At 41.7% G+C, this 18,968-nt stretch overlaps 1 protein-coding gene and 1 long non-coding RNA gene across 2 annotated transcripts in view; both read right to left on the bottom strand.

Moving 5' to 3' along the window:
- Positions 1 to 1,403, bottom strand: part of LOC138950459 (uncharacterized) — a 138,210-nt gene extending 136,807 nt beyond the window's left edge. The window contains exon 1 of the long non-coding RNA XR_011450667.1: positions 935 to 1,403. This is a non-coding gene — a long non-coding RNA (uncharacterized lncRNA). The remainder of the gene's footprint in view (positions 1 to 934) is intronic.
- A 2,319-nt stretch (positions 1,404 to 3,722) lies between these two features.
- LOC138950455 (tyrosine-protein kinase receptor Tie-1-like) lies at positions 3,723 to 17,443 on the bottom strand. The gene is made up of 9 exons (XM_070322185.1): positions 17,365 to 17,443; positions 16,575 to 16,792; positions 15,551 to 15,767; positions 14,399 to 14,518; positions 9,710 to 9,864; positions 6,894 to 7,001; positions 5,966 to 6,077; positions 5,065 to 5,158; positions 3,723 to 4,179 (listed from the first exon to the last, which is right to left on the bottom strand). Exons 3-9 carry the CDS (start codon positions 15,702 to 15,704, stop codon positions 4,047 to 4,049), a joined length of 876 nt encoding a protein of 291 aa, XP_070178286.1. The 5' UTR covers positions 15,705 to 15,767; positions 16,575 to 16,792; positions 17,365 to 17,443; the 3' UTR covers positions 3,723 to 4,046.
- Between the last annotated feature and the right edge of the window lie 1,525 nt (positions 17,444 to 18,968).

The following is an 18,968-nucleotide window of genomic DNA, read 5'->3' as shown; positions in this document are numbered from 1 at the left end:
TTATTAGCATGTCAAAAATCAATACAAAATACGCGAAAAAAAAACATTGCACCAATCTTAACAAAAAACCACACAAACAAAACAGAGAAAGTGTGCAGGTCTAACAATGCTAACAGTTTTAATTAGATACAATCTTGATAGGGACTCCATTTAAAGGGAGACTATTGACCCAGACTGTACCCAATTAATCAAACCATGCCACACGCACCGACTTTTTCACTTCATCTTATTGTTCGCTCCATCGAACGGAGATATTACACAGAGTACTCGAGTACATATTACAGTAGAGCTCAGCAGGGATCGCGTTTACGTACGATTTTTGCGTATTTGACGCATTTTAAAAGTCGCTGACGCGTTTTTTTCGCCGCGCCGCGTAAGCCATACGCAAAAATATTGTAACTTTTTCTTGTCTTCACGCAGCGCTTTTGCTCTGACTTAATAATCACCCGATCCTGAAACTGACTATAGGGCTCGAGAAGTGACGACACACATGAAATCTGCGCGTCAAAACTAAAGTCCGTTTCTTTTTGCATCGAAGTATCGCAAACGAACGTAACGAGGGTATTACCAGATAATGTCTTGTCGGATAATGAAACAGACATTAGCTGCTCTCCCATCTCGCGCTTCCAAAAGGCAGAAAGTGTGTCTAGTCGTATTAGAGCGGGAAACAAACTCGCAAGGCCCGAAGGTTGGAGACAGCAGGGGTGTTATTCGACAGGCGTGCGCGGAGTTCGACAGGAAAACTCGCCGTATTTAGGTAAGGAGTGTCTTTAAGTCTTTCGTGCGTGTTTTGTTTGTGTCTGTACGTGTTTTCGTAGTACGCAAAAATATTGGTCCGTGACGCGTTTTTTTCGTTTCGTTGCGTATGACTTACGCGTTTTTTAAAAAGCTAGCGCGATCCCTGGCTCAGTTTTGAGTTTGAAATAGAACACACCTCCACATTTTAAACAAGTCGCGTAAGGCGAAAATACAACATTTAGTCAAGCTGTCGTACTCACAGAATGAAGGTGAACGCACTGTATTTGTTTCACCCAGACCGTATACTCGTAGCATCGTCAGTCTACCGCTCGTAGCAAAGGCAGTGACATTGACTAGCCAGAATAGCGCGGTAATGGTTGCGCTGAGCAGGATAGCACGCTTTTCTGTATCTCTGGTTTTTTTTTAAACTTTCTGAGCTTGTTTTTTATTCAAATATATCACATCTATATGTTTTTGGAATCAGGAACCGACAAAAAATAAGATGAAATTGTTTTTAAATCGATTCCGGAAATTTAATTTTAATCATAATTTTTATATATTTAATTTGTAGAGCTTGTTTTTAATCCAAATATGACATATTTATATGTTTTTGGAATCAGAAAATGATGAAGAATAAGATGACATTATTTGTGGATCGTTTTATAAAAATAAAAAAATAATTACAATTTTCAGATTTTTAATGACAAAACTCATAATTTAATTGTTAAGCCTCCAAGCTGAAATGAAATACCATAGTCCGGCCTTTGTCAAAAATTGCTTGACCAAAATTTCAATCTATTTGATCGAAAAATGAGGGCGTGACAGTGCGGACTCAACTTTAAAAAAAAAAGCCGAATATGACGTCATCAAATACATTAAATCAAAATAACGAAAACAAATTCCGAGGATATTATACTCAGGAACTCATATAAAGTTTCATGAAGATCAGTCCAGTAGTTTTCTGTGAATCGCTCTACACGTATACACACACACACACACACACACACACACACACTCACGCACATACACCACGACCCTAGTCTCGATTCCCCCTCTATGTTAAAACATTTAGTCAAAACGTGACTAGATGTAAAAAGGAAAGAGATAAGGCTTACTGTCCTACAGGCTAAATATTTCGCCTCTTAAGAACATAACATAGGTTATATGATAATTCGAGTTTTTCCGCCCTCACGGCTGTAGATGAGATACACAAGTGTATGCGTGTTTAGGTGGTATCAGCCATCTGCAGTTATGGCAGAATGACCGATGTCTTTTACGTGCCATTGTAGTGACACGGGGGTGGGACATGGCTTCCGTCTCTGGGTCTGCACATTGAATTGACCCGTACCAATTGAGCTACCGGGCCCCTACTTGCACATTATGTGACCCTCCACCACGAAATGAGTCGCATGTCACCTCGCGCGGTTCTGCGCCAGGCTTAATATAAGTCCGGGGAGTGTCTGGCAACAGTGTGAGGGTCACCTAGGTGACAGGCTTATAACTCAAACAGTTTTTGCTCTTTTCTGAAACGGTTTTCACCACTGGATAGAGCATACAAAACTCGTTAGGAAAATGTAAAAATATGAAAATCAGGCAAAGGTGACATGTGACTCATTTCGTGGTGGAGGGTCACATATGAGGAATGCCTTAGCATATAAGACTAACGTGCCTGAACGCCAGTGCAATAATTCAAACTAAAGCGTAGTGTTGGGTAGTCTGTTGAGACGATATTGCCTCTAAGGCCAAAAAAATAAAAAAAATAGGTGTGGTCACGGTAACATAGCCAAAAAATATAGGGTAGGAAGGTAGGCAATCACTTTTTTTTTAACTTTTTTTTCTAATGTGTACAAATTAAACCTACTTGACAGGGAAATAAGTGTGCGACTCGGGCGCTTTCGCTTTCATTGCGTTTTCTGCACTCGTTTTCTTGTGTTTTTTTAATTTTTTTGACAAATGTAATAAAAAGTTATAGGGTCGGCCCCTAAAAATAGGGTAGGTCGGGTTACCGTAACCACACCTATTTTTTTTTTTTTAGGCCTAATGAACATTGCCTTTGGCTTTGAAGTGCGTTTCAACCTCACACAGCATGGAATGAGCATGCTCTTGCAAGACTCGAGGTTTGGATTCCTGAATCATACGGTTTTTGTTTAACTTAAAAAAACCAATGCATATTCACTAGAATTGAATAAAATACGATGATGAAGAGATGCATAACTGTGACCCAGAAGAGCCTTTTTCTAGGATAACTGCATGTTTGAAGATTACATTTCATTTAATTATTTAGCATATTTACAAAGCACTTCAAAGCAGGTTTAGCACAGCAAATAGCCCTTGAACACACACAATCCTTGCAGTCAGTATGCTTTACAGACATCAGAAATTCTGCACAAATTTATTTTCTATAACAGAATTCTTGTTGAACGCTGAAGAAGAAAGGTAATACAAAAACAAAACAAAAACACGTACCAAAACAAAATATCTATTACGCCTGCCTTTTTTTGTCAGGCTCAGTGCCGATCATAAAGTCTATAATAATTATTATCATTTAGGTAGAGATCAAACTTAGTTTGAGGTTTAAGTGGTTCAGATTATATTTAGACACGATGGTAATAAAGCAAGGGGAATATTCAGATAAACCACCTTGCAACACTTACAAAAGGGGGTTACTTCCCTTATACTAACATGTTTCCCCTTCAAAAGTGTTGCAGCAAGATCTGACTTTCGCAGTTAAACACCACCCCCCCCCCCCCCCCCCCCCATCAGGTCCGGCCCTGCAAACCACAATCATGCTTTGTAACATTGTTTCAAAACTACATTATTCCATGAACTGTAACATCAGCCGAGGCACTTTTGGACATAATGATAATCCCTCGTTTACGTTTGTTGTAATGATGGGTTTCTAATTGAATTATTGTAACATGTCTTTCCGATATGGCTGGAAATAACGTATACGTAATGACTTGACGTTTTCGCAGGTTAACATTAACGACCGGTAGATCAGTTTCTCAATTCGCAATAACATATCGATGTCTAGGAGCATCCGATGGATTATAACCATAATATGACACAATGCCGAGCAGAGTCCTCACAATCACATTTCAAAACATCGAAAACACGAGGCGGGTAACAGCTGAAAATTGAAGAGCAAAGACTCGAATAATGTCCCACAATCACTGTCAGTAAACACACATCTCGAACAACGATTAACTCGTACTTACTTTATCACACATGCCTTATGCATTTTATAGACCTTACTTCCCTTGTCTAGCAGATCCCCCAACTTGAAAGTGCTATCAGTCTGATGCAATTTATGACTTGAGCTGATTGACGTCATAATAGTTGACGTCATAGTGGTCAGTGCCCAGTTGAGAACAAAGATTGTTGAAGGTGGGTCTCCCCTCTGGTTCCTCCGCCCAGCAAGTCCGCATAATGTTGTAGTACCTGTGGTACACACACGAACACACACACACACACACACACACGCACACACGCACGCACGCACGCACCCACACACGCACACACACACACACACACACACACACACACACACACACACACACACACACACACAAACAAACACACGATACATTTAATGGGCAGATCTGTGAAGCTGTGCACTGTTTGTTTTTTCAACATTGTTTTATAATTTATTGCAATGCCTGCGATGTGTGTTAAGCGGTAGATATAATTCTTGTGATATTGGTGACACTCCAGTCAGTACAAAGAAGTAATAACTGATATAAGCAAAGTAGTTGCTTCATATTTACCAACCATTTGACACTCCTTTTTCGTTTCAACGTTCCGCGAGAATGCAGTGTTAATGCAGCTTCTCAATGTGTATGATTTTCTTCTCGATTCTCTGCCTGTGACTCAGGAAATCGCAGTTGATTCAGGCAATTAATTATGAAAATTGTTTCCTTGAAGAAACAACAACAACAACAACAACAACAACAACAACAACAACAAAATGTATGGATATCGCTCGCGCAACAGGATTTATAGACCCCCCCCCCCCCCCCCCCCCCCCCCCCCCCCCCCCCCCCCCCGCGAAACCCCTCTCCAAACCCCTCTTAAAAAAATGTAGTCAGAAACTGAGACAGACTGTAACATTCTGGATTTGTTTAAGATAGTTGTTATTCGCGTGATAGATGAATAATTACTGCAATGTATATGAATACTAGTCTTCCACATAAACAACATAGTTGTAGGCAGGCACACCGACCCTCACAAAAACAAATTGTGAGGAAAAGCGGGGCAGATAAAACGAAATAGGGCGTGGGTCGACCGAGCTTGCGGTTGAAGGGAGGTAAGTAATGAGAAGCATACGTGTTGTCTGCGTATTCAGGTTTCTCCATGCGGTAGCCTCCCTTGAGCTTTGCGCCGATCTCCTTGGAGTGAATGCCTGAATACGGAACTTGACCTGAAACAACACCATAGGATCAGACAACACATACACACACACACACACACACACACATACACACACACATACACACACACATACACACACACACACATACACACACACACACATACACACACACACACATACACACACACACACAAACATGCGCGCATGCACACACAAACACACACATACAAACGCTAGCACACACACACACATACACACACACACATACACTCTCTCTCTCTCTTTCTTTCTCGCTGTCAGCATCACAGTAAATTATGTGTCAGTGTAAATCTCTCTCTCTGTGTCTGTGTCTCTCTGTTTCCTTCTCTCTCTCTCTGGGTACCTCTCTCACTCTCTCTCTCTCTCTCTCACTCTCTCTCTCACTCTCTCTCTCTCTCTCTCTCTCTCTCTCTCTCTCTCTCTCTCTCTCTCTCTCTCTCTCTCTCTCTCTCTCTCTCTCTCTCTCTCTCTCTCTCTCTCTCTCTCTCTCTCTCTCTCTCTCTAAAGAAGATGAACACCATGTTGTATTTTTATGTCCTTTTTATCAAGACCTTCGAGCAAAGTATTTGAAAATCTCGAACTCTAAGACGCTGCAACAACAACTTGTGTATTTCTGTGGCAGTAATGAGGATAATGTGATGAACAGCTTCAGCAGATTTGTGTTCTTCATGTTACAGAAGAGACGAACCCTTATAAATCAGGTTCAGTGACATGTATTTTATGCGTGACTATAATGTGCAGATATTATTGCTGTTATTTTAACCACTATTGTAAGGGGCTGTGGCCTTAGACAATTAAAGATTTGTTCTCTCTCACCCATGCTGAAGATTTCCCACAACACAACACCGTAGGACCAGACGTCACTCTTCTCCGTGTGACGTTCGTCACGGAGTATCTCTGGGGCAGCCCACTTGGCCGGGATACGGGTCTGACATGTACAGTGAAGAGTCTTCTTTTAGCAATTCTTCCTAGGCGCAGACAGACACAAACATGCATACACGCTCTCTGTCACGCATACGCACACACACGCACAGCCATACACACACATACACACGCATTCAAAACACTTGGCCGGGATACGGGTCTGAGATATACACAAAGAAAGTCATCATTTAACCATTCCTACTAGACGCAGACAGACAGTCACACATACATACATACAGACTCACGTGCACACACGCACACCGATACACATATCTAGAGAAACACACTTGGCCGGGATTCGGGTCTGCAATACACAGAAGAAGGGTCTTTATTTAACAATTCCTCCTAAAGACGCACACAGCCACATTCATGCATAGTACAAGCTCTCTGTCGCGCATACGCACACACACACAAATACAGACGCACACACACACACACACACACACACACACACACACACACACACGCACGCACGCACGCACACACTCACACACACACACACACACACACAGCACACACACACACACACACACGGACACAGTCACATTCTGGCATATGCGCATACTTGCATGCAACACTGGAATGCAGCCTCAGTAACCAAAAATATTACACTGAAAAAATAAAATGATATTTATCCCCTCCCCCCCCCCCCCCCCGGCCCCCGAACCTTTGAGTTCTGGAACTAAGCAACACTTTGTCTTACAGTGCATTGTACTCTTTCTGCATTGAAAACACATATTCCGTCACACAAGTATCACAATCTCCGAAAATGATATAAAACAAATGGGCATGCACGATATAATAAACACAACTTTATCACCTGCTTCTTTTCATCCACCTCCTTTTCTTGAGGTCCGAAGCCAGCGACCTTGACCTGCAACTTGTCTGTCAGTAGGACATTGCGAGCTGCCAGCCGCCTGTGAAGAATCTGTACAAAAAGAACAAAACAGTAATTTAAAAAAAAGAAAAAAAAAAAAAAAAAAAAAAAAGGGTGTGAATTAGAACGCTTGGCGGCTTGTTTGTTAATAAATTAATGGCTTTCCAAAAAAAAAAAAAAAAAAAAAAAAAAAAAAAAAAACAGTAAATGCTCGTATGACTCACCTTCGTCATACATAAGGCCGGGCGGGGATGTAGCTCAGTCGGTAGCGCGCTGGATTTGTATCCAGTTGGCCGCTGTCAGCGTGAGTTCGTCCCCACGTTCGGCGAGAGATTTATTTCTCAGAGTCAACTTTGTGTGCAGACTCTCCTCGGTGTCCGAACACCCCCGTGTGTACACGCAAGCACAAGACCAAGTGCGCACGAAAAAGATCCTGTTCGGTGGGTTATAGAAACACGAAAATACCCAGCATGCTTCCTCCGAAAGCGGCGTATGGCTGCCTAAATGGCGGGGTAAAAACGGTCATACACGTAAAAGCCGTGGGAGTTTCAGCCCATGAACGAACAAACAAACAAAAATACATAAGGCCAAACAAAAATATTTGTTGGTTCAGGGTAACGTGACAAAAAAAGATAGGGTGGGTAGATCTGCCTTTTTAAAAATAATACTGTTTTTTTATTTAGTCGATTTTAAAGGAGGTTACTTTCCTTAGTCTGGGTATGGTTCGCAAAATGTGCCAACAGTTTGTTTTTGTTTTTTTTAAAATGAAAAACAAGTTTTATGGTCAGCGGGAAAATTATAGGGTCGGTCGGGTTACCCTAAACCAACATATATTTTTGTTTGGCCTAATAAGAATCCATGAAAAAGAAACTGCTGATCTACCTCCATACAAAGTAGTAATGTCTTACTTCCAAGATCTAGCTTTACAATGTTTAAAGACAAGAATGTTGTTTTTCATTCATTCATCTGAACTTGACCCCACAGTAACCCTAACATGGAACGAGGTTAGCTAGACCTGGAGTATACTTTTAAAGATGTGCATGCAACGTTTGAAAGCTCTAGTTTTAATAACATCCAAGAAAGACTCAACGTGAGGTGTGTGTGTGTTTGTTTTTTTTGGACTTCGCTAGCCGGTCAAAAAGTCCCAACTCTCTTCATTTCGAACATTCTCCTGATTTGTTTGGGAGAAAAAAAAGTAAGAATGTAAGACGACTTGGGACAGTCTAATTTGCTGTGTCTACCTTACAACAACATAGCCTGGATTACACAAATGTGGGAACCTGAAGAAATTGGGAAACTCGAATATTATTTTCATTTCTTATTCATAAGCATGCATATAGTCATTTAAAAAAATAGAATACTATAACAAAACATACATAGATGGGACATTTTCAACAAGAGTAAGACCGGCACGGTTGGCCTAGTGGTAAGGCGTCCGCCCCGTGATCGGGAGGTCGTGGGTTCGAACCCCGGCCGGGTCATACCTAAGACTTTAAAATTGGCAATCTAGTGGCTGCTCCGCCTGGCGTCTGGCATTATGAGGTTAGTGCTAGGACTGGTTGGTCCGGTGTCAGAATAATGTGACTGGGTGAGACATGAAGCCTGTGCTGCGACTTCTGTCTTGTGTGTGGCGCACGTTATATGTCAAAGCAGCACCGCCCTGATATGGCCCTTCGTGGTCGGCTGGGCGTTAAGCAAACAAACAAACAAACAAACAAACAAACAAACAAACAAGAGTAAGACACATTATGCAGAACCAATATACTGGCGTTTACCAGAAAAACAGGCAAATAAATAAATACTTTTCATCCTCAATAGACGATATTTGGAGTTTGTATGAATTGTAATGTAAGTGGAAAACCTTGCTGTTAGTGAGACAACCCGTGTACACGTGCTTCTTGTCCTCGTGTTTCAGACACATCCCTCGCTAGTGATTGGCCTGTGTTTCAGACACATCCCTCGCTAGTGATTGGCCTGTGTTTCAGACACATCCCTCGCTAAATTGGCCTGTGTTTCAGACACACCCCTTGCTAGTGATTGGCCTGTGTTTCAGACACATCCCTCGCTAGTGATTGGCCTGTGTTTCAGACACATCCCTCGCAAGTGATTGGCCTGTGTTTCAGACACATCCCTCACTAGTGATTGGCCTGTGGATTGCTTGTCACATTTAAAAGGAGCAGGGGCGGACGAGGGGGGGGGGGGCACAGGGGCCCCCCCCCCGAAAAAAAAAAGAAAAAAAAAAGAAGAAGAAAAAAAAAAAGAAGAAAAAAAGAAGAAGGAAAAAAAAAAGATTTTTCTATGCTGATTCTATGACTATTTCTAAGTTCAAATGGCACCAGATGGCACCATTTTGCTTCTTTGGGCAAACATTTTTTCCGGGGGGAGCATGCCCCCGGACCCCCCTAGCAAATTCGGGCACCATCACATTCACTTTCGATTCAAAGTGCCCCCCCCCCCCCCCCCTTACAAAGCAACTGATCCGCCCCTGAGGAGGGTATACTGTACTGTATTTACTCTTTTACAAACAATTCAAACCCGGAAGAGTTATTTCCGGATCTCGTCTATTGTGTTATTTATTTATTTTGATTTACACACGTGTTTTATTTATTTAAATTCGATATAATCGTTGTAGCAAAAAGCAAGAACGCCAATAAAAAACAAACGCTTTTGAACAAAAGTTTTGAAGATGTACACTATTTGCACAATTACGAATGCTATTTATGTACTCGACGAAAGAAGAAAAGACAACTTGTGAACACCTGTTTTCCAGCCAAGTAAGCCATGCCGTTAGTGATGCCCGCAGCAAAGTCTCTGAGTGTGTCCAGTGTGTCGGCTTCCACCTGGCCTTTGTGACTGACCAGCCACTTGTCCATCTGCCCTCCCTGGCACAGCTCTGTGGCCAGCACTGGGCCCCCTGTGGGACAACCAATCATCTGTTTTAGAGAGAGAGAGACAGAGAGAGAGAGAGAGAGAGAGGGAGAGAGAGAGAGAGAGAGAGAAAAAAAGAGTGAGAGAGAGAGAGATGAGAGAGAGAGAGAGAGTGAGAGAGAGATAGAGAAGGGTGGGGGAGAGAAGAAGAGAGAGAAAGAGAGAGGGAGAGAGAATGAGAGAGAGGGAGGGGGAGGGAGAGAGAGAGAGATAGAGAAGGGTGGGGGAGAGAAGGAGAGAGAGAGAGGGAGAGAGAATGAGAGAGAGAGAGAGAGAGAGTGAGAGAGAGAGATAGAGAAGGGTGGGGGAGAGAAGGAGAGAGAGAAAGAGAGAGAGAAAGAGAGAGACGCAGACGCAGATAGACGCAGATAGTTTATTCAATAGGCCATAGCCCCTTATGAAGGGGTGTGAACAAACGGTTCACATTGCATATAAATTAAACTCAACAGATGTACACAAAAAAGGTACAAAATAATAATCGCACAACACATACATTACACGGCATTTAACTATGAGGTTACAACATCTCTTAATTTAAAGGCTTTATACAAATACAGGGATACATTTCTGACAACAGTTTCTTGAGGTGATGCTAAAAGCAAGCTGAGTCGGAAAATGCTTGGGTTCTTATAATATTTAAATGGGATCAATTTTTCTCTTAATTTGTTATAGTATGGACAACACAAAACAAAATGGACTTCATCTTCTTGGTTTTGTTTACAAAGAGGACACATCAAATCATCGGCATTATGTTTTCTATGTCGGTAAGCATGCACTGCAATTTCTGAAATGCTGAATCGAAACCTGGTCATAATAAACTTTAGATGCCTATCCATATTCGACAAAAGATAGGGTTTAATGTCATGTACAGTACAAAATGTCCGATAAACAGCAAATCTATCACTATTTTGTACATGATAATCCCACTCTTGCCATCTGCAATCGATCAACCTTTCCCTAAAAACACGCAACAAATCTTTTTCATTAACAACGCCCTGATTTAGCCACACAAAACCAAAACCGTACTCATACAATTTACAACGGACACCTGAGGCCCAGTTAGTTTTACCACTTTCATCCATTTTATACAACATTTCGTAGGATTTACGAGGAAGTCTGTGCGCCTCCATCTTTAATAATTTCAACCAGTAGCTAATGCATCTTAAAATAGAATTCAAATATATCGGATATCTGTTTGTCTCGCCATATACAAGATCATTAGGTGTTCGCATTCGAACTCCTAAGAACTTCTTCAGTGCAAATAAATGGACTTTCTCACACTGCAGAGCAGCCTTATCCAGTCCCCATATCTCAGCACCATACTGTAATATTGGTTGTACTTGGGAATCAAACAACTTCAAAAAAACATCAAAACTATTATTATTAAGCACAGATAATCTTTGTATAATACACATCAGAGCATTTTTGGCCCGGCTTGAGAGATCGCCACAGGCAGCAGTAAAACTAAGTCGAGTTGAAAACAATATTCCTAAATACTTATACACGTTTACAACTGGTAATATATCACCCTCATATGTCCATCTTTCCCTTGCACTCAAATATCCACTCTTCCTAAACACAATAATGTTACTTTTACTCATGTTTACCTTTAAATGAAGAGAAGACACTGCCCTGCGTAAATTATTTAACTGATTCTGCAGACCCACAACAGTCTCTGATAACAACAATAAATCATCAGCAAGCAAAAGAATAAACAATTCCAAATAGTCATCAGTAAATGTGGCACCATGTCTTCCATTCTCAATTATCTCAAGTGCTAATTCATTAATAAAGAGAGAAAATAAAACTGGGCTACTTACATCGCCCTGTTTAACACCAAATGTACAATTAATATAATCCGTAAACTTTGCTCCACATCTCACTTTTATTTTTACATTATCATACATACTCTTCACACACCTACAGAGTTTCCCTTTTATACCGTTTTTAACAGAATTGGCCAGAGCAAAGCTCTATTGATGGAATCAAACGCTTTCTCAAAATCTATAAAGGCAACATACAGCTTACGATTCAAAGAAAATTGTTTCTGTACAAAGGCCAAAAGTGTAAACATATGATCAATAGTGGAATAATTCTTCTTAAAACCAGCTTGATATTCCCCCGTACTGTTATTACATTCAATCCATTCTTGCAACCTGTTATTAATCACAGTACTATAGACCTTGCTACTAACATTACACAGCGAAATTCCACGATAATTATTTGGATCATTCACATCGCCTTTCTTAAACAAAGGGATAACAATGGACTCTGTCCAACTTTCTGGAAATACACCCTTGGAAAACAAAAAATTAAACAAGTGTACCAAAAAGTCAATCCCTGGAGAAAAAACATTTTTCAACAGTTCTCCTATTATTTCATCAGGCCCAGCAGACTTTTGAGGTTTTAACTTTCTCATTGCAATCAAAACTTCTTCTTTTGAAATAGGACGATTCAAAATACCTTCATCGTCTTCATATTCTATTTCTTCAGCCTCAATTACATCTTTTTCCAATAATACTTTGAAATGCTGAAACCAGGTATCAACTGGTATGTTGTTCTTTATTTGTTTTCGTTTTGAGGATAATTTATGCATTATATTCCAAAATTCTTGTTGATCATTTACAGAGTCAATAAGTTTTTGTAATGTCAAATCATTATACAATCTTTTCTTTCTTTCTAACATGTTTTTATATTCCCGTCTGGCTAAACAATAAACATTGCGAGCGTGAATGTCTTCAGGCTGATTACATCTGCTTAACAACCTCCACACATTTTTTCGGGTTATTCTACACTCCTGATCGAACCAATCATCCGATTGATTATTTGACTTCAAATAAATTCTTTTCTTCATGCAGTCAGCACTTTCTTTAACACAAGTGTTAAATAATTCCAAAGCTCCATTCATATCAGATTCAATCATATTTTGGGCAGACTCTAACCTTGCACACATATCATCTGCACACATCAAATTCACATACGTTCCTGCCTTCCTGCTATCCCACACATACTTTTCAATAAAGCAGTCTGCATTCTCACGCATATCATAATAAACATTATCACATGGGAACGTAACATGCAATTCAATTGGCATATGATCTGACTCAGAGATAGAGAGAGAGAAAGAGAGAGAGAGAGAGAGAGAGAGAGAGAGAGAGAGAGAGAGAGAGAGAGAGAGAGAGAGAGAGAGAGAGAGAGAGAGAGAGAGAGAGAGAGAGAGAGAGAGAGAGAGAGAGAGAGAGAGAGAGCAGCCACTTGTCCATCTGCCTTCCCTCGCACAGCTCTGTGGCCAGCACGGGGCCCCCTTGGTGACAATCAATCATTGTACACCTGAATTCACCCCCTGTAAGATCTTGCTTCCAAAATCGTTTGTTTTTTCTTCACAAGACAGGGACAATTGCCAAAAGCCTTATATGTACAAAGAGTACTGCTGTTTATTTGACTGTCCTGAATACACTTCGTTTGAATTACTTTGTTGCAAATTAAAGATTCTAGGAATATCCCAGATATGCTTCTACTTAGTTAGAATTGCAAAAAAAGTGCAGAAAGTATCTGTGAGTGTAATTATGCTTTGGCAAACGAATGGTTCTGACAAATTGATTTTTGTCTCCTTACTTAGGGGGTATATCTCTTATAAGTCGTGGCAGTTGAAAAGAAAACTGTTCACAGCTTGCGGCAACCCAAAGCCAGGTACATTATCCTGAATAACGTATGAGTTTTGTAGAGATTTACATTACAGAACGCTCTCAGTAACACTACAAAATCGACCAAAAGGCCAAAACTAAAGGACGGTAGGATCCACCAGAAATAAGAAACAGAAGAAGAAACCGAAGGCACTAGAGTATGACGTATGTAGGCTATAGTTACAAAATACCGATTCGTTTTTCTTTAACAGCTTTCATCTGGCTTGCTGCTGGGTTTTTTTTTCTGCATAATCTCATACTTGCAATGTACTGTTCGTGAGATAAGTACTGTTTCGATTGAGAATGTTATTTAGTAGGTTAGCTTTGACACAAAATTACCCATAGCTGCTGCCAGGTGCCACATTGACGATCGATCTCATTGGAATCTATAAAAACTTAGCATTACCAAAACATACAGTTATTGAGTGAACAAAACCGCTGCCTTTAAGTCGACCCCAAACCTTCGCTGGCCGCTCCACCATGAGAAAATAGTCAGAGTGACTGAACTTACAGTTAACCGGCACGGTTGGCCTAGTGGTAAGGCGTCCGCCCCATGATCGGGAGGTCGTGGGTTCGAACCCCGGCCGGGTCATACCTAAGACTTTAAAATTGGCAATCTAGTGGCTGCTCCGCCTGGCGTCTGGCATTATGGGGTTAGTGCTAGGACTGGTTGGTCCGATGTCAGAATAGGCCTACTGAGACTGGGTGAGACATGAAGCCTGTGCTGCGACTTATGTCTTGTGTATTGCGCACGTTAAATATCAAAGCAGCACCGCCCTGATATGGCCCTTCGTGGTCGGCTGGGCGTTAAGCAAACAAACAAACAAACAAACTTACAGTTCTTGTTGTCCAAGACAGCCCCAACAAAGGCCAGCACATTGGGGTGATCTCCGAGCTGTGTGGCAAAGAAGTTGATCTTGGCGGTCATCTTCAGCATGTCATCTTCCTTGTAGGCCGCTGCACATCACAGACATCATGTTTAGTATCCTACATGCTTGATAGAGAACGCTCATGTCACAACAAAGCCATTTACTTACACGTGTGTATGTCATGTAAATTAGATCGTGTCAAACTAGTGTTACAGGGATGTTCCACTGCTCACGATGGCCAAGGCACCGAGACAAGCGCTATTTTCGTAACGCGTTTTCGTTTGCTGTCTCCTTTATAAGAAATTTGCGAACTTACACCTGACGTATAGTTCAAGAGCGATGTCTTTTTGCTTTGAGGTAGGCTAGAGCCGTTACCAGGCTTTGGACGAAATCGAGGTTCAATAAAGCCCCGGTCCTGCGTTATGCAGGAGGCCATATTTGCGTAACGCCTTATGAATCTAAAGGGCTTACAATCATAAGCTTAGAACTCTCTTTTACTTTTAAAGCGTGTGGCGAGCTGATCAATCAGGAGAGGCCAGACGGTGACGCCATCTGCTCGCGGCACGTTGCACGCGGCGCGAGTCTTCAAACAAGATGGCGGACTTCAATACAGTTGTCTTGCTCAAAATTTCGCTAAGTTATTGACTTATGAAAAAAGTCGTTAAGCACTCTGGACACTTTATACTAGTTGTCTACTCTGAGAAATTCCGTACGTCGTACGGAGCGAAGTTGAATCGCGTTATGAAAATGCCATAAGTCGTAATAAGCGTGTGGCCACCCAGCAACATACCGCATTACGATAAATCACAGGTCTGACGCTTAAGACGCGTCTTTTATTTGGACGCTTCAAGTACGGGACGTTTGGACCATAAGGCACGCAAGTACAGCAGTAGGAAAAACATAGCACTAACTAAACACGCAGGTACACACACACTCACATCGTACACACACACACACACTCACGCGCCGCGAGCGCGTTCACGCTTACACACACACGCTCACACACACACACACACACATAACCACACACACACTCACAGACACACACAAACACACATACACACACACACACACACACGCACACGCACACACACACACACACACACACACCCCCTCCTACGTTTCAGCATTTTAGCTGCCACAATGCGAGACGGCCCTGAGCCTGTTTTGAGCCTGGCTTTGTAGATGTTGGCAAACTTCCCCCTCGTCAAGTGGTCCGTCAGGGTGAGACTACTCTCGTTGTGCTGCCAGGGTTGTCTGCTCTCAAACGTCATTTCTCCGTACAGGTACAATTCGTCTGGGTCTTCTTCGGCTTCGTCGGGCTTGTAGGCGTTATTCTGCAAACAGCATAGTTATGTGTGAGATCTTGTTTTGAGTTAATGGTATAACAGACGATTATGTGTGAGGTCTTGTCTAGAGTTAATGGTATAACAGACGAATATGTGTGCGATCTTGTTTAAAGTTAATGTTATAACAGACGAATATGTGTGCGATCTTGTTTAAAGTTAATGTTATAACAGACGAATATGTATGATATCTTTTTTTAGGACACTATTATTGAATAAACGATGTTCGGGAATAATCGTGTCGGGTTGGTGCGGGCTGTGAAAGAGTAACATCCCTTGCTCTCTCTCTCTCTCTCTCTCTCTCTCTCTCTCTCTCTCTCTCTCTCTCTCTCTCTCTCTCTCTCTCTCTCTCTCTCTCTCTCTCTCTCTCTCTCTCTCTCTCTCTCTCTCTCTCTCTCTCTCCCTGTCTTTCCCCTTTCCCTGTCCTTTCTTCCCTCCATCCTTTTTTTCTCACTCTTAGAACCTTACGAGATATGCAGCAGAGGGAACAGCCTGTGTTGGCCTGTGGCTTTGTCTCTCTGTCTCTCATTCCCTCTCTCTCTCTCTCTCTCTCTGTCTCCCATTCCTTCTATCTCTCTCTCTCTCTCTCTCTCTCTCTCTCTCTCTCTCTCTCTCTCTCTCTCTCTCGCTCTCTCTCTCTCTCTCTCTCTCTCTCTCTCTCTCTCTCTCTCTCTCTCTCTCTCTCTCTCCCTTTTTTTCCAGTCTCTGTTTCTCTCTGTCTGTCTTTCTTCCTTCCTTCTCCTTCTCCCTCAATCCTTTCTTCCCTCCATCTTCTTGTTTCCACTCGTAGAACCTTACGGGATATGCGGCAGAGGGAACAGCCTGTCGCGCTCTGTGAGTTTGTCGTGTCTTCTGTCTATGGACAGATTTCCTGCTGCTTGGATTGAAGGTGCTGTAGATGGAGTTCACTCGAGCGAGTTGGTTGTTGATTCGTCCTGGCTGCTGGAAGACGAGACCTCTGCGCCATAACACGAAGACGAGGATGAACAGGACGAGGAAGACGACGATGAGCGAGCCTAGGGACGAGAATTTGGAATGGTGTCAACAAGTCTACATTTAGAATTAAAAGCGGAGGATAGATTATGGAATACATGTAGTTCGTTAGTTTGTTCGAGAGTTCGTTAGTCTGTTCGTTAGTTCGTTCTACGCACATACACACACACACACACACACACACACTCACACACACACACACACACACACACACACACACACACACGCGCGCACGCACACACACACGTACACACACACACACACAAACACACACACACACACACACACGCACACACGCACACACACACGCATCACCTCTCGATTGTATGTCTGTGTTAAAACTGTCAGTAACATGTGACTAAATGATTAAACAAGGTTCCTGCCTGACTGCTGCAATATTTTACACTAACACTCTTTTACAAAAATGAGGCAGAGCGCTGTTTACATATATACATATGTTTAGAGATATTACAAATGCTGCATGCATTTATAGCGCTTACTTCCCTTCGTTTATCACATTTCACGTTGGGCAAATGTGTCGCTTAATTGGTCATACTGGCAGATGCATGTGACCAAGCCGAAGTGTATGACTCACCGGCTGTCACTCCAGCTATCAACGCCACAGAAAGTGCAGCCTCTTCAAACAAACACAAAATCAGTGTTAACAAAGAAGTTTATAGAAATGCGTAACGCAAGAGGGACAGATATACAGACAGACAGACAGACAGAAAACAATCAGAAAGAAAGACAGAATCAAAGGCTGACAGACAGACAGACAGACAGACAGACAGACAGACAGACAGACAGACAGACAGACAGACAGAAAACAGTCAGAAAGAAAGACAGAATTAAAGGCTGACAGACAGACAGACAGACAGACAGACAGACAGACAGACAGACAGACAGACAGACAGACAGACAGACAGACAGACAGACAGACAGAAAACAATCAGAAAGAAAGACAGAATCAAAGGCTGACAGACCGACCAAGAGAGACATATGCAAACAGACAGACAGAACAAGCCATTATGAACAAAAGAAACAACATATCAACAAATCAAACCAATAAACACATTAAAAAGAACAACAGTTTTATTTCTTGATTCCTTGTTTTAAATATAAATAGAACGACTCATGACGGACGCATTTGCCTAGAGTATAAGACGGCGGCCTCCCATGCGGAATGTCGTGGGTTCGAATCCCGGCCGCGTATTGTAGGTTACGGGTGTAGATTTGAGTTGATCTCCCGGATCAACTTGTGTGCAGACCTGATAGTGCCTTATCCCCCTTTGTGTGTACACGCAAGCAAGTGCGCACAAAACAGATCCTGTAATCCATGTCAGAGTTTGTTGGTTAAAAAAAAAAAACACGAAAATGCCCAGCATGCTTCCACCGAAAGCGGCGTATGGCTGCCTACATAGCGGGGTAAAAACGGTCTTGTACGCTAAAAACATACTCGTGCAAAAAAAACCCACACGAATGTATGTTGTAGTTTCAGCCTATGAACGCAGAAGAAGAAGAAGAAGAAGAAGAAGAAGAAGAAGAAGAAGAAGAAGAAGAAGAAGAAGAAGAAGAAGAAAAACAACAACAACAACAACAACAACAACAACACCAACAAGAAGAAGAACCAAAACACCAACATCAACAACAACACCAGCAGTAACAACAACAACAACAACAACAACAACAACACCAAAACCAACAAAAACAACACCAAAACCAACAATAACAACAACAACAACACCAAAACCACCAACAACAAGAACAAGAAGAACAAGAACAAGAAGAAGAAGAAGGAAGAAAAAGAAGAAGAAGAAGAAGAACAACAACAACAACAACAACAACAACAACAACAACAACAACAACAAGAACAAGAACAAGAACAAGAAGATAAAAAAGAAAAACAACAAGGAGAAGAACCAGGAGAAGAAGACTAAGATTGAACTTCATTTTACCAGGATAAACATTAATTTTAAGGCTGGGCCTGTCCTTACAATCTGTCCTTTGGACAATAAACATACAAAACAAAAAGCAAAACACTACCAGTTTACACGCAAACAGAAACACTAAAGAAGTAAAAATGAAAACACCAGTATACACAGGTTTGAGATGATGATAATAATAATGATGATAATGATTATGATGGTGATGATGATAAAAATGACGGTGATACTGATATTGATGATGATACAGTCAGTT

This window comes from Littorina saxatilis, linkage group LG16 (assembly GCF_037325665.1).
Source record: "Littorina saxatilis isolate snail1 linkage group LG16, US_GU_Lsax_2.0, whole genome shotgun sequence".
NCBI classification, from domain to species: domain Eukaryota; kingdom Metazoa; phylum Mollusca; class Gastropoda; order Littorinimorpha; family Littorinidae; genus Littorina; species Littorina saxatilis.
The sequence above is the reverse complement of the archived record's forward strand: the minus strand, read 5'-3'. Positions and strand labels throughout refer to the sequence as shown.